The sequence below is a fragment of the Triturus cristatus genome, chromosome 11 (assembly GCF_964204655.1).
Source record: "Triturus cristatus chromosome 11, aTriCri1.1, whole genome shotgun sequence".
Taxonomy (NCBI): domain Eukaryota; kingdom Metazoa; phylum Chordata; class Amphibia; order Caudata; family Salamandridae; genus Triturus; species Triturus cristatus.
Window position 1 is genome coordinate 1,065,353,611 of NC_140594.1, and position 15,600 is coordinate 1,065,369,210.

The 15,600-nt window shown below is 46.8% G+C and overlaps 1 protein-coding gene across 3 annotated transcripts in view; it reads left to right on the forward strand.

Annotated features, from left to right (window-relative positions):
* Positions 1-15,600, forward strand: part of GNB4 (G protein subunit beta 4) — a 684,865-nt gene that overhangs the window by 481,843 nt on the left and 187,422 nt on the right. For all 3 annotated transcript variants that reach the window (XM_085635394.1, XM_085635395.1, XM_085635393.1), the window contains one exon: positions 10,723-10,786. In XM_085635394.1, the coding sequence (XP_085491520.1) occupies positions 10,723-10,786 (64 nt within the window). The remainder of the gene's footprint in view (positions 1-10,722; positions 10,787-15,600) is intronic.

A 15,600-nucleotide genomic window follows, 5' to 3' on the forward strand; every position in this document is an offset into this window, starting at 1 on the left:
TGTAATTATGTGGCGCTGAGTGGTATTTGAAGTGTATGTGGCATTGAGCGCTGTGTAATTATGTGGTGTGTAACTATGTGACACTGATTGGTTTTTGGAGTGTCTGTTGTATTGAGTGCATTGTAGTTATGTGGCATGTAATTATGTGGCTCTGAGTGGCATTCGGAGTGTATGTTGCCTTGCCTTGTATTTCTATGGTTCCTTAAACCCTTAAAGGCAATTCTTTTATTTTAACTAAAAGGATGGTAGTTAAATGGTGTTTACGGCAGGATGGTCGTTAATTGATGGCTACGGAGAAGCTGTGTGCTGAAAGGCAAAGAGAACACGGGCATGAAAGTGAAAGCGAGGATGAAAATGGAATGAGTGTGGCAGGATGGTCGTTAAATGGTGGCTACGGAGAAGCTGTGTGCTGAAAGGCAAAGAGAACACGGGCATGAAAGTGAAAGCGAGGATGAAAATGGAATGAGTGTGGCAGGATGGTCGTTAAATGGTGGCTACGGAGAAGCTGTGTGCTGAAAGGCAAAGAGAACACGGGCCAAAGCTGGAAGAAAACACGAGATGCGAGAGGCATGTTTGTGTGGCAAACACTGGTGGGGCTCAGAGCATTCTGTTGCTGCCTTGATGCCTGTGTGTGCGAGCAGTGGGGCTGTGATGTGCCTAAAGTTGCAAGAAAACATATGGTTATTTAAATCCTTAGACGCAGAATTAATGGAGCTAATGTTATCGACCTTAGAAGGATGAAAAGGGAATGAGCGCAGCATATGTTAACTTTGTAAGCGCAGAAAGCGTGCAGGGCAAACTTATTATTTTGGTTGTTTGAGACTCAGATCTGGGCAAAGCTGCAAGAAAACACGGTGGGGGGAGGGCGGGCTGTGTGCTGAAAGGCAAAGAGAACACGGGCATGAAAGTGAAATCGATAGATGGCAATGCGTCCGTGAGACTAGCCCTGTGGTGGGGGAGGGACAGTTGTGAGAGGCGCCATGAGGAAACAATCTCTCGGCATGTTGTGGCGGGGGCGGGGGAGCGCATTCCAGGCGGGGGAGCGGACCCTTTGAATTATGATGCAGAGGCTGTGGCTACACGTGCACGCGCCAGTGGGCTGAAGCGCTTCCCCAAACGGATTGCATGGCAGCACGATGCACGTGATTGTGCGCATGCTCGCCATGCAATCCACTTTTGGGAGTACTTTGAAATGCCCCTCTTACTAGAGTCTCGCATAGCGATTGCGTAAACGCAATAGCTAGGCGAGACCTAAAATAGAAAAGGCGTTGATGTTGGTGGGTGAAATGTGATACATCCAAGTTGTTTTGTGGTGTACCGTTTTCATCTGGAGTATGGTAGGAACACAGAATAATCGAAAATTTGATGTTACTAATTGGATTTCTCTGCATGTTTTATTCTTTCAAATCTGAATTCCATCCCAATAGCAAATAGTATGAATGGCAACACTACATTAATTAAAAAAAAAAACCTCCTTTTATGACACTTCTGCTGCTTTCTCTCCCTTCTTCAAAACACCAGCCCAGCCATCAACTCTCACGTACATGAACCTGCACGGGAAAAACAAATGTTAAAGTGATATGGTTTAGTGCAGGGTTCACTGGGAGGGTGCATAGAGGCATATGCACAACCACTCCTTAAACTATTACAACCGCGGCATGTCACTTTAAGAGGACTGGTCAGCAAGTGGTGACACAGGACTAACAAGGCCAGACTAACGGAAACTTAATGGGAATTTTCCCCATATTTGATAAACCCTTCCGTTTTCGTTTTTATTGCTGAAAGACCAAAGGCTAACAAGCATTTGCAATGCAATAGGTCGCGCCTTTGCATAAGTTTGAGCTATTGGCATTGTAAATGACAATGCCTTTTATTTATGTGTTTTGAAAATCTGAAAGCGGTGCGTAAACACACACTTTGCACTTACAGTCTTTGCTTACGAGAAGCAAGGCTGGCAGTAAAAGAGGCGCAGTTACTGCCAGCCTTGCTTCTCGTAAGCAACGAATATAAGTACAAAGTGCGTGTTTACTCACTGCTTGCAGGTTTTCAAAACACATAAATAAAAGGCATTGTCATTTACAATGCCAATAGCTCAAACTCGCGTAAATGCGAGACCTATTGCATGGCAAATGCTTGTTGTTTCAGGGGTGATATCACATGACATTCATGGCTGTCTTGTGTCAGATCTGTGTCAGGTTTTAGTTTTCAGACACAGCAGCAAGTTTTGATCAGGAGCTGTTTTGTCCTGAGAGTACTGTACTTCTTTGGCGCATCCGTAAAGAGCTGTGTGATCATTGCTAGTGCTGGAGCATGCGCAGGAGTTGAGGAGTTTGCTAGACTTGGTGCAAGTGTGTATCGAACTGCTGTGGTTGGATGTGAGGATTATGAGTGAGAAGATGGTAATGGTAAAACCAGCTCTTATCCGCTCATTATCTGAGCTCGTAAAAACGTTTTTAAAACACAAATTTTGTGGCTGACATCTGACAATTAACCCCCTCCCAAGGAAGAGAAGATCCTGGTTTATGAACAGATAAAAAAATCTGTTTCATGTGACAGAGGCGAAATAAATTCCTCCTAAGTGGCATGAAAAGCTGCCAGTCAGAGGGGCGAGCGCCCATCCGTCAGCGATGCAGTGAAAGCGCCAGGGGCCGGGCAGACCTTCATCTGCGCCGTTCAGAGGACGCCTCAATTAGCTGCCAATTAATGCTCATTGAGGTGCCTTGGATTGGATGGTCACCAAACACGGGCCTTATAAACATTTTTAAACTCCCTTTGTGCCCCCTCCTCTCGCCCACACTCTACACTCTATTTTGTAGTTAAACATTTTCAAACTTCCTGTATGTCCCTTCCTCTCGCCCCCGCTCTACACTCCATTTTGTAGTGCCCGTGGCCCTCGAGTTGTTTTTTTCTCGGAAATTCACAAAGATAACCCCAAAATCCAATCTCACAACCATTAGACCATTTTGTTTAGTAATATTTTGTACATATTGGGCCTCATGTAGGTAACATACTATTTACCGATTCATAAATACCGAATTTTACCGATTCGGTATTTATGAATCGGTAAATAGTATGTAGGTAAATAATCGGTAATTATTACCGATTTGGTAAATATTGGTAATTATGAATCGGTATTTACCGAATCGGTAATAATGCATCCCAGTCCTATTCATTCCTATGGGCCTGGAGGCCCATAGGAATGAATGGGAAGCCAGTTACTATTACTGATTCGGTAAATACCGAATCGGTAATAGGGGAGGCATTATCATGGGTGGCAGGGTGTCACATTGACACCCTGTTGCACCCCTGATTCGTGCATGTGTGCACATGTGGCGCACATACATGCCCTAAGGGCCTGTATGTCTGCCACATGGCTCTTTACAAATAGCACAAAAATGCTTTTTGTAAGGTATTCGTCATTTACCATCAACTTGTAGTTGGTGGTAAATAACGAATCCAGACACCAATTATGCACTCACTTGAGTGCCCCCTACATTGCATTTCTGGATTCGGTATTTACCGAATCGGTATTTTACCTATTTCTTGAAATTCCGATTCGGTAAATACCGAATCCAGAAATCAGCCACCTACATCTCAAGTGCCTCAATACCGGTCGGTAACGGGATATTTACCGATTTTTGGCTGTTACCGACCGGTATTGAGGTACCTACATGAGGCCCTTTGTCTCTAAATCGGCAAATTATACCTTGGAACAACTGAAATACACACAACCAACCCGAGGCACTGAAATACAGCAATATGATCAAAACTACACAATTATGTTGGTCACAGCAAAAGCCAGGATTTGAACCCAAGACTCTGTTTAAGCCCTGGGTCACACACATTGTTAAAGCGCTTCATTACTTCTAGAGACAATTACATTTACTGCAAACTCATTGGCACGATATATGTACAACCATGAGAAAAAAATAATCACTGATCAGAAATCCATATTTAATGGGATTTTAATCTGTCCATTCTCGACAGCCAATGACTGCCCTGCACCAACACAAGACTTCCCGCTGTGGGCATATATTCCTTACTCACTCCCCAAACCCCTTGACTGCCCGTTCTCACTCACTGCCAGCTCATGGGGTTCAGCGCCACTCATGCCACGCACAGTCCTGCTGTGCCAGCCGTGCTGCCCATGCTCCTGCGGGGGCCCTGGGGGTGTCCCCGGGCTCGAGTCAGAGAACGGCAGGAGTAGCTGCTTCCCTATCGGGGAGGCCGTGTCTGCCATGGCGTCCGAAGGGGAGGGGGGTGGGCACCGGACGACGGGTGCAAAACTCAAGCAAGAAATAGGGGTGGGGGTTCACAAACACAGAAACCCTTGCACTGAGCAGGCCCCTCTCAAACCGCCTGACTCCAAACACCGCAAGAGCTGTGACCATAGCACCAAATGTAGTGTTTACAGAACAACTTTAAGGACAAGGTAAAGTAGTGGTAATGTGCTGTTTATATGAGCCACCATTACTTTAAACAAAGTCACGCTAATTTCTTTTAGGCACTAGAATATTAAGTGATTTGCCCAGGATCACAGGATGTGGCGCTGACGCCGATGTCATGTCCCCCAACGCGGCGGAGCTTGTCTTTATGGGGCCATGTGTTTGAAACACATGGCCCCATAAAGATAAGAAACCTTTTGCGACGCACTGAAGGCAGACGAGCCTGTCCGAGTGGGATGGCTCAAAAAGCCAAAAGTGAACGTCACAAAAAGCTCTATCCCAATGGCTGGCCACCGTTTAGCATAAACGGTGATGCCGGCCAATGGGAAAGAGGGACGGGGCTTAAAGCCCGTTACTGAAAGCTCCTCAAAAACATAAAATCTCGCCAGCGAGACTGCGCATGTGCGCAGCCCACGCCAGCCGAGACCTAAAAAGGATACCCTTATTTAGGCATGGAAACAAGGCTATAGAAAATTAAAGAATTGGGTAATAATGTTTGCAAACTTTTCGGAATTTATAATCTTTTTAACAAATAGCTTTCAAAACAATAGAATTGTGTACTGCTCTTGTTATTTGATGACTTTTACAAGCCGCTTTGACTGTGTGGGTCCCCTGCTGCTTGCCTGCATTTACCAGGACCACAACTACCAGCACCGCCTGCGCACGGACGCGTTATAAAGATGGGACGCCGGTCTGCAGGGCGTGATGGGCCCAGGCAGTGCCCGGGCCAAGGGCAGGCCCGTCGACGCCTGGAGGAGACTGTGCTGGGCCACCCCTCCAAAGTCTCACATCGCACCCAGGTCATAAGGTACTCTAACTCATTTGCTGTTTTATTTCGCACTGGTAGTCTGATACCATGTGGAGAAGGATAGTTCCGGCGGAGAAAACAGGGGGCGGACAAGTGGCTACACTCTACACATTTCGTCACGCGCATAAAGCATTCGCTCTCATGAAATCGAACTTACAGAGAGACTATCCATGGAACCACCCTTCCTTTCCAATAGGTCACCATTAAGCACCACTCCAATTAATACTTTTCCCACCCCATTATTTTAAGAGGCCAAATTAGACGACCTTCCAGCTGGAGAAATGATGACACACTACTTCTCTCTGACTCCGAAATTGACCCTCCAGCAAAGTGAAGCAAGGGCACTGGGGTTGCCAAGCAGAAACCACATAAAAGGACTCGAGTAATTTAAATCCCGGCCGAGCCATGCTAAGACTGCCACCCTAAAGTCCCCCGTAACATCGCTGCCCTTGACTGTGAATGCTCTGCCTTGTGAACCAGTCCTTAACAAAGCCTTCTGGGACGAAGTGACCAAATTGATGTCCACCTTTCTCGAGCCCCTCCTGCTGAAATTAACCAAAATTGAGGAGAGACTAGTTGGCTTAGAGGCCTATAAAACATCAGTCCCCCAACTAAATGCCACTCGTTCTGCTGACACACCCTCGGTCATTTTGAAGGAGTCCACTCCCGCTGCGCCTGTTGTCCGGGATGCAAATCCCATGTTGCGCTGGGGTTCCATAACACAGCTTTCTGCATAACCTGATTTGGGCCATTCCTCCCGTGCTCAAGTTAACGAACATCCAGAGACTCCATCCACAACCCCTTTAGCTAGAAGGGACAAGGACTATCAAGCAACACAAGGTCCGGGCGAATCAAACTTGGGTTCCTGTCTTGCAGGTATTCAAGGACCACATGCGGCACCGGGGGCCAACTACTCACATCAAGTCCTCCACCTCCCACTGGCCTCCTCGCCACTCGTGCTGGTCCTGGCAAATGTTCCTCCTCTGCGGGACCTACAGCACAAATCCACCACCCAGCTGATGGACAAATGCCTACATTGGCTATCAACTCATCTCTCGGACTGGAGTACAGGGAGCTATCAACTAGCAAACCAGATTATTATGGCAAGGAGTGGGGTGGGTTGGTAATTCCACTAAATTTATTGCAGGGGACTGTGTGGTGATAAATTTTAATAACTAATTTTCTGGCACTGCACTCCTTGACAATTTTCATAGAACACTTCCTAGAAGCACCCAAATCGCCCTTCTTTGTTTGGAGTTCTTCTATAAGCAGGCTTCCCCGCTAGGCTTCATTAAGGGGCAGGGGGGCACGAGGGCCAATTACACATATGACACGCCACCCGATTTACGCGACCACCAGCCCTGGGATCGGAGTACATAATAGATGTACTCTCCTCTCGGACCTGGAAGCTTGTGATTGACCATCAAAAACCACTTCCTCTTCAGTTACCACACAATCCAATCCTGCATCTCGACCGCAGGTACCCTTAACGCTTTTACAATCTTTGGCATCTGTGGTCAATAAGAAGATCACTATGGCTTCATGGAATGTGGCAGGCATCGCCACCAAGGTTGGAAATTTGGAGTGTCTAAGAGTTATTGGTCAAGGGTGGACATCATCTGCCTTCAAGATACATGGGTGTGGGACCCGGTATTCTTCGCAGGATACTGTACATTCCATACCCCAGTGACACCCTCAGTGTCAGGCAGGGCCAAAGTGGGCCTATCAACCCTAGTTTATAACACCTTAGGCCTTCAAGTAAAACAGGTAGGCCCACAGAATAATCATTTCCAAATCTTCAAATTGGAGCACAAAAAGGTTAACCCCTGGCTTTTAATTCATTTTTATAATAACGAATTTGGGGCTAGTATGAAATGTGTGGCAGAGGATTTAAATAAGGAGCCAGGCTCACTCGACACACGTTTGCACAAGGGCCCATTTAGTTTAATCTGGATGGGGGATTTCAATACACATTAGTGTAGCGTAATGAGGCGAGGGTGTGCGGGTTGGACGACTCCCAGGGTGACCCCCTCCTTCATTTTACCCATAGTGATTACGGCGAGACACTTCATAGTTTACTCTATTCGAGGTGCCTGAGTATAATTAACAACTCGAAGACTGGCCTGGTAGAGAAAACATTCAGGAGGAACAACAGCGAGTCCACAATAGATTTTGTTTTAGTCTCCACGGCAGCCCAAGACAGAGTGGACCACTCAGCTAACCTGTTTACATCATATAGAGATCACGCAATCCTATACACTTATATAAGCATTCCCCAGAAAATGGAAAGATCCCAACAGGTAGCGGGTGATATTGCACTATCCAAGAAAAACGGATACCAGTTAAAGTGGGCAGAGGTCCTGAAGCAGAACTTGGCCCCTGCAATATTAGCCCAAGTAAGGGACAATATTTTACACTCTCTGGGTGAGGAGCTGTCCACTCCTAGTCATAACACTCCTATCGGAATTAATAGCTGCACTCACTCGCCATAAGCCAGCAACCGATCTCCAACAGAGCCGCTGGTTTGATAGATTGTGCTCCCTAGCAAAGAGACATCTTGTTACTGCTCTAAAATCCCAGCCTAGAGATGTGGCTTTGGTTAAAACATTAGGACAGGAGTATAAACGAGCCAGAAACAAACGTGTTAAAGATATAAAGGAGAAAGCTTGGGAGGATCTCGAAGAAGCCGCTATTTTATGAAATAGAGAGTTCTGTAAAGTTATAAACGCCCTTTATTTTAAAGATACAAAAGATCCGTCCCTGGACACGCATGTAGAGGAAGTGGCATGGATAGAGCACTTTGAAGGCATCTTCGGGCGAAAATCCACCAAGGAGCCACTTCTTTCCACTCCATTGTCCCTTCCCCCGAGACCGCTGACATTTACGACACACGAAATCAGAATAGGGCTAGAAGCTTGCACACCGGTAAAGGTCCCGGGACATGACTGGATCCCATTTGATCTATTCCAGGACAAGCATGATATCTGGGTGCCCCTACTAACAAATCTTTAATAGCATAGGGGTAGAGGAACCCCCATGCCCCCCCCCCCTCCCCCCCTCCCCCATCTTGGAAGCACATCGTCATAGTTCCTATTTTCAAGAAGGGTGACAGGGGCAGTCCAAAAAACTATCGCCCAATCTCCCTTCTTGACACAACAGCTACATTAATGGGCCGGTTGCTACTAGCCAGGCTGGAGGATTGGGCCATGGAACAGAATATTTTAATGCAGGCACAATATGGGCTCTGCATAGGTAAATACACAAAGGCCAAAGGTGGTAAGCTATACATACCCTTTATGGACTTGTCAGCCGCCTTCGAATGTGTGTCCCATCAGAAGCTATGGCCGATCATGGAGGAAATGGGAATAGTCCCCAGGTCATCTGTTTCATATGCCAAATGTACGCAAATGCTACCGCTTGAGTGAGGTATGGCGTTAACGGGGAGTGCACGCGTCAGTACAAAATCGAGAAAGGGTTCAGGCAGGGCTGTGTCCTCGCCCCGTTTTTGTTTTCCATCTATACTAACTGAGTGGAGGCAGCCCTGTCTGGCTCAACCCCAGACGTGCCTATATTTGATAACCTCCCACTGCCAATATTGGCCTACGCCGATGACGCAGTCCTAATTGCTAGAACGGGTGTAGCCCTCCAGAGCCTCATTACAGCTTATGCCTCATTTATGGCCTCCCTAGACCTCCGAGTTAATGAAACCAAATCCTTTGTTATCGTAGCTGGAGCTGCCAGAGGATTCAATTCTCCCCATTTCCATCTGGCCTCAAAGAAAATTGAAGTGGTTAATTCTTTCGCATACCTGGGAGTTCTGTTCGACAGTAAACAATCTTGGTCGAACCTGGTGTCAGCAAGAGTGCTTGGTATGGAAAGAAGCCTTCAAGCAATAAAAGGTTTCACTAAGAAGCTGGGAGCGAGCCCCGTGGGTACAATTAAAACACATATCAAGCTAAAACAAAGGCGGCCGTAACCTACAGGGCTGGCGTTTGGGGGATGGCCCAGATTGAACAACTTCAAAGAAAGGAAGACATCTTTTTCAAGTACAGGGTCTCATTACCATCCTCAGCCTCCAACTATATTTTACATCTGGAATTAGGGCTCCCCTACCTGTCTGACTCTATTAGAATGGCGCCGATCCTGCTGTGGTACTCCATCTGGCGAAGGTCAACGGTCAACCTAGCCCAACGAATAATCGGGGATTTTATGAGGCTGGATGGGTGCAGCAGGATCGGATGGCTCCGATATGTGGAACCAGAACTCTCCGCTATCGGGCAGGTAGATCTTAATAGAGTTCCCGCTAATTGCAGAAAGGTCTCTAAACAGAAAATAATCAAGCTATTCTTACAGAGGGCTAGCTTTGCTCGCAAGGAAAAGAACTGTCAGCTGTAATCATTCAGAGGGTATGCCCTCATTCCGTCAAGACCAGAGGAAGCTTACTCTTACCTTGCACGTTTTACATTAGCTTACCATAGATTTATTTTGCTACGTTTTCGCTTGAATTTCATTCCATTGATGCTTGGGTTTCCAGAGAGGAAGTTCAAGCATGCGGACTTTTTGCCCCTGTGACAATGCCTCCCCCCAGACGGATTTACATTTGGTACGGTTCTGCAAATTTTATCAAAGAGAGAGAGAAGTGTCTATTCTCCCTATTTTAAGATGCCATAATTTTAAACAATGTAGTGTGGCTTTGTACTTTTTAAAATCCCTACCTAATCCGTATCTATGTTTCTTGGTCGCATCATTCTTGTGGGCTTGTATAAGGAAAAGAAAGTTGCTGGGTCCGTTATCTCAATGATCTATAAGTGCCACCTAACTTTAAGAATGATTTAAAACTGTTTTTCATGGTTTTTATAATATCAGTGTGTTATGATGAAATTGTGCTTTTATGATCTATTTGTAAACAGATCGAATAAAGATTTTAAAGAAAAGAAAGTGTGAACCTTAAAAACGAATTGCCACTTCATACGTAAATAAGCTTCTAACGCATTTGTGTTGTGCCCTAGTCTCTTATTGAAATGACTATAAATAAGCAGTTTAAGTCATTTCAGTCTTTGAGAGTACTATGTACAAAATGTGCTTCTTAAATCAAGTGGTAATTAAGGAGTAATTACCTTCTGTTTTCTTTATTATGCTTCCTTCCTTCTTTCTTTCCTAATCCTCATGCAGGGGAATTGGAGTGGGGGCAGAGGGGATGATGTTGGGAGATTCACTTGCTTCAAGTTTCATTTATTGGGAGATGTACTATAAATGTCTTAATTCATAACACAACGTTTAACGCTTGACAATATGTTCTTGATAATTTTAATGTGAAAAATGAAAGACTGAATTATAGACTTCCTCTTCTAATCATAAGTATTCTTTGGAAGAATTCATGATTCATTTCATGACATTTTGGGATCATTTTCGATACTTTTGCAACACATGCTCTTTTATAAACTAAAATTGTTTTGTTATTCTCTTTAGGCTACTAGTCAGTGCATCTCAAGATGGAAAACTAATTATTTGGGATAGCTATACAACTAATAAGGTAAAGTTTACAGAAATAACTGAAAGCAGGTATAATGTTTCATTTCAAATACTTTCGCATTTTGAATGCTACTGAAGTAATTTTTTCGAATTTGTATTTATTTATTTGTGTTTTATAGAGCGCGGACTTGACCTGTTAGGGTATCGGAGCGCTTTACAGGGTTAACAGGTTGTATACAAAAGACTTACATAGGGGGGTGGAACATTTGGTGTAAAAACAAATACATACATTTTACAAGAACGGAGGTCCAAGAGTCTAAGGGTGGGGTGCCTGGTGGTGCCGGGTGGATAGCACCTCGTCAGTCCAAGGTGTGGTAGTAATAGAATAGAAACAAGGACGCTGAGGTGAGTGCAATGCAAGAATTAGGAGAATAATTTGCCCATTAGGAAGGTTTTGGCTTCCTTTTTAAATCGTGCCAGAGACGGAATTCTTCTAATGGCGGGCGGGAGTGAGTTCCATATTCTTGGTGCGGCCCCAGAGAATGCACGATTGTACGTTTTTAGGTCTCGCCTGGCGTAAGACTGCCCAGACATGCGCAGTCTCGCTGGCGAGATTTAATGATTTGAGGAGATTTCTCTAGTGGGCTTTAAGTCCCGCCCCTCTTTTCCATTGACTGGCGTCACCGTTTATGCTAAACGGTGGCCAGCCATTGGAAAAGAGCGTCTAGTGACGTACACTTTTCTCTTTTAGAGCTGTCCCAGTTGGACTGGCTGCCACGACTTACTGCTGGCGTAAAAGTTTTTTTTATCTTTATGGGGCCCCATAAAGATAAGAAACCAGTCCGGTGAGCCAGTCCAACTGGGATGGCTCTATTATTGTCTTTTCCACTTCCCTTCCTCTGTGACGTAACACTCGCCTTCCCAGAGTTCACAGCGGATTCTGCTTTGTGCCTCGCGGGTTTATCCCTCCATTTTACCTTCTGATCTCTAAACTGAACAGGCAGGAAATGGCGTCCGACGGCAAAGGCGAGAGCAAAGGAGCCAAGGATGGCCTGAAGAGGTGAGGCGACTGAAATGCGGCTAGAGTCGGGGGGCGAAGGGTATACAAAAAGGTAGGGGGGGGGGGCGGTGCAGCTGGCCTTCTGGTGACGAGGCTTAAACGTTTGATGGAGACAGCTGATGGTAGCAGATTTCCGACTGGCACAGGAGTGATGCCCCTCTCTGGTGCTCGGATAGTTGTGATATGCTAAGCGAAGTCAGCAGGCCTGGCCCTCACACAGGGCATCCGATATCATCCTAGACTACAAAGCCATTCCTAGTGGGCTTTGAGTTTTCTAGTCTGCTGATTCGTCACTTTGAGGCCAATCAGATTGGGCTAATTAAAGGTACCAATTCTGATTGAAAGGAAGCCACTCACATTAATTGAGACAACTTTGCAAGCATTTGACTGCCTCGTGCTGATGTCGGGCTGATCTCTAAACTGAACAGGCAGGAAATGGCGTCCGACGGCAAAGGCGAGAGCAAAGCGGCCAAGGATGGCCTGAAGAGGTGAGGCGACTGAAATGCGGCCAGAGTCGGGGGCGGAGGGTATACAAAAAGGTAGGGGGGGGGGGCGGTGCAGTTGGCCTTCTGGTGACGAGGCTTTAACGTTTGATGGAGACATCCGCCTCACAAATGTCTATAAGGGAGCGTAGCCTGATGGATAGTCTGGATCATAGACCGGGTCAGAGGGTATACCAGGACTGCGGGATAAATGGTGCCAACGAAGACTGCAGGTCAGGTAGAGCTTCAACCAAAATGTTTATTGATTGGGGGGGGGGGGGGGGGGATTCTCTCCCCAATAGAAATGTGTTGCCCCGGTTCGAGACCCGGGACGGCTAGAATAAACAGCGGTATGTTCGGGGTGGCTGAAATCCCGGTGCCGCAGAAGTAACGTTAAGGAGATCATTTATAACCGAATTTGCGAATTTGTGTCTGGGCGTCGGCCAGAAGTAAAGACCCGGAGTGTCTGCTGCGGGCCAGCTGAGGTGGGATCCAGCGGCGGAGAGGCCTGGGGGGGCTCAGGCGATTGCATGGGAACGGGTCTTCTTGGTCGGACCCTTTGGGAAGGGATTCGGCAGGAGGCTGTTGGAAAACTCTCCCTTTTTCCTGGGGTTTGTGTACATGGGAGTGGCCCTTTTGGGGGGTCAGATCGCGGAAACTTGAACATCTTCAGGTCGCTTAGAGCGGGTCATATTGATGTGCATCTGCTGCCCCAGCTGATCCGCAGCGTTCACAAGCTATCCCAACCTCCTACGTTCCTTGAAGGATGTGCCCCCCGCCCCCTGCATCCAGGAGTAGGTGGTTCAGGAATGGCTTACTCTGCTACGCTGTGTAGTGCTGGCTGCTATGCTTAAAGCCATTACATTGCCCATGTTTAATGTTTGTAAGTTAGGGGTGGGGGAGTGTATATGTGTATGTGTGTGTGTGTGTATATATATATATATATATATATATATATATATATATATATATATATATATATATATATATATATACATGACACCAAGGGCCCTTTTGGTGTGTGAGGGGTATTTTAACAACCTGAGTGTATTCTCCACCACCGTGGGATACATATTTCATGTGGGCGATTCTGACATATCATACCTATCTGTGGGTGGATCACTGTGTTTATGAACTCCATCAAAAAGTGACAGCTGGATAAACCTGCTCCGCCTCCACCTTCAAAGAGGAAGGACTCTGCTACTTCTCCTTTCAGAATACCTTCACCACCTCCACCGCCTCCTCCCCCTTCCCCTCCTCCACCATCTCCGCCCCACCTCATCATTCCCCAACACCCTCTCTGGATGATGATGATCAGGGGCATCCATATGATGACATAGGAGACGTGCCCCAAGATTTACCTACAGGGGACCCCACTCCCACAGGCTCCCCAGACCCATGGGACGATTATAATATCCCTGACATCCCTAACGTCCCACAGGATGATCTCTACCCTTCCAGACCTTCCCCACCAGAAGACTCACTGGGGTTCAACCATCTACTACAAAGGGCGGCACACTATCACTGGGTAGATCTCCATGCCGACCCCGTGGAGGAGGATTTCCTCCTCAATACGTTTGACACCACACATAGGACTACCTCCATATTGCCTATGCTCAAGGGAGTTATAAAACATGCGCCAGAGGTCTTTAAAGACCCAGTCAGAGCCAGGGTCATTAACCCGCGCATCGAAAAGAAATATAAATCCGCCCCTACAGATCCCTCCTACATCAGTGGGCCAGCACCACTAGATTCTCTGGTAGTGTCCACAGCACGTAAAAGGGCCAACTCCCAAGCGTAAGCGAAGCACCACCAACTGACAAAGAGTCTGAACTCTTGGAAGCATCAGGCAAGCGTACTGCATCCCAAGCTGCCAACATATGGCGTATCGCTAATACACAAGCGCTACTAGCCAGGTATGACAGGGCCCATTATGACGAATTAGAAGCCATAATGCAACATCTCCCTGATAAATACAAACCTAGGGCCAACGAGTTAATTCAGGAGGGCAAAACCATTACTAATACCTCCATACGTTGTGCCCTAGATGCAGCAGACACAGCCTCCAGGGCCATCAATACTAGTGTCCTCCTCCATCGCCATGCCTGGCTAAGGATCTCAGGTTTTAAACCGGAGGTACAGGCCTCCATCCTCAACCATACCTTTGACCAGGAACATCTGTTTGGCCCAAAAGTGGATGAGGCCCTAGAAAAGATGAAAAAAGACACTGATATGGCAAAATCCATGGGAGCTTTACAGTCACACCCTCCCAGGCGCTCCTTTTGCCGCTCTTCCTTTCGGAGCACATCCAGAGGCTACTTCTCCGACACCGCTTCCACTTCATATAAGACCCCTACCCAGTCCACGTTTACAAGGGGCTACCAAAGAGGCGGCTACAGGGGCAACAATAACAAAGGCAGAGGCAAAACAAACACCGCCCGCTCTGCCACCGCACCTACCCTATGACTTCCCTCCACTCCCCCCAGACCATCCCACTCCGGTCGCGGTCAGACTCCAAAATTTCCTCCCTGTCTGGGCCACCATCACCTCAGACAAATGGGTAACACAAATAATTCGGTCAGGCTATTGCTTAGAACTAATATCTACCCCCCCAAACATCCCACCCAGACAACACCCAATGTCACAAGAACATCTAACACTACTAAAGCAGGTGGTAATCTCCCTCCTACAGAAAAGGGCGATAGAACACGTTCCTACCAACCAACGAAATATGGGGGTCTGCTCCCTATATTTTCTCATACCAAAAAGGGATGAGACTCTGCGGCCCATCCTAGACCTCAGGCCCTAAAGAAATACATACACTCGGACCATTTTCACATGGTAACGCTTCAGCAGGTACTTCCACTGCTTTCCCAAAACGACTTCCTGACCACTTTAGACCTAAAAGACGCTTATTTCCACATTCCAGTGCACAACGCTCACAGGAAGTTCCTCAGATTCGTAGTGGACGGCCAACACTACCAATTCAAAGTACTCCCGTTCGGAGTCACAACAGCACCACGTGTATTCACCAAGTGCCTAGCAGTAGTGGCAGCACACCTAAGGAAACAACACATCCATGTCTTCCCATACCTAGACGACTGGCTAATAAAAGCCAGTTCATACAGCCAGTGTGTACAACACACGCATGCCACCATCCAGCTACTTCACCAACTGGGCTTCACAGTAAACCACGCAAAGTCCCATCTACAACCATCCCACATAAAACAATACCTCGGTTCCACCATAGACACCTCAAAAGCGCTAGCCTACCCCAATCCTGCCAGGATTACAAGCATTCAGGCTCTACGTGCAAAATTCAGAGCACAACAC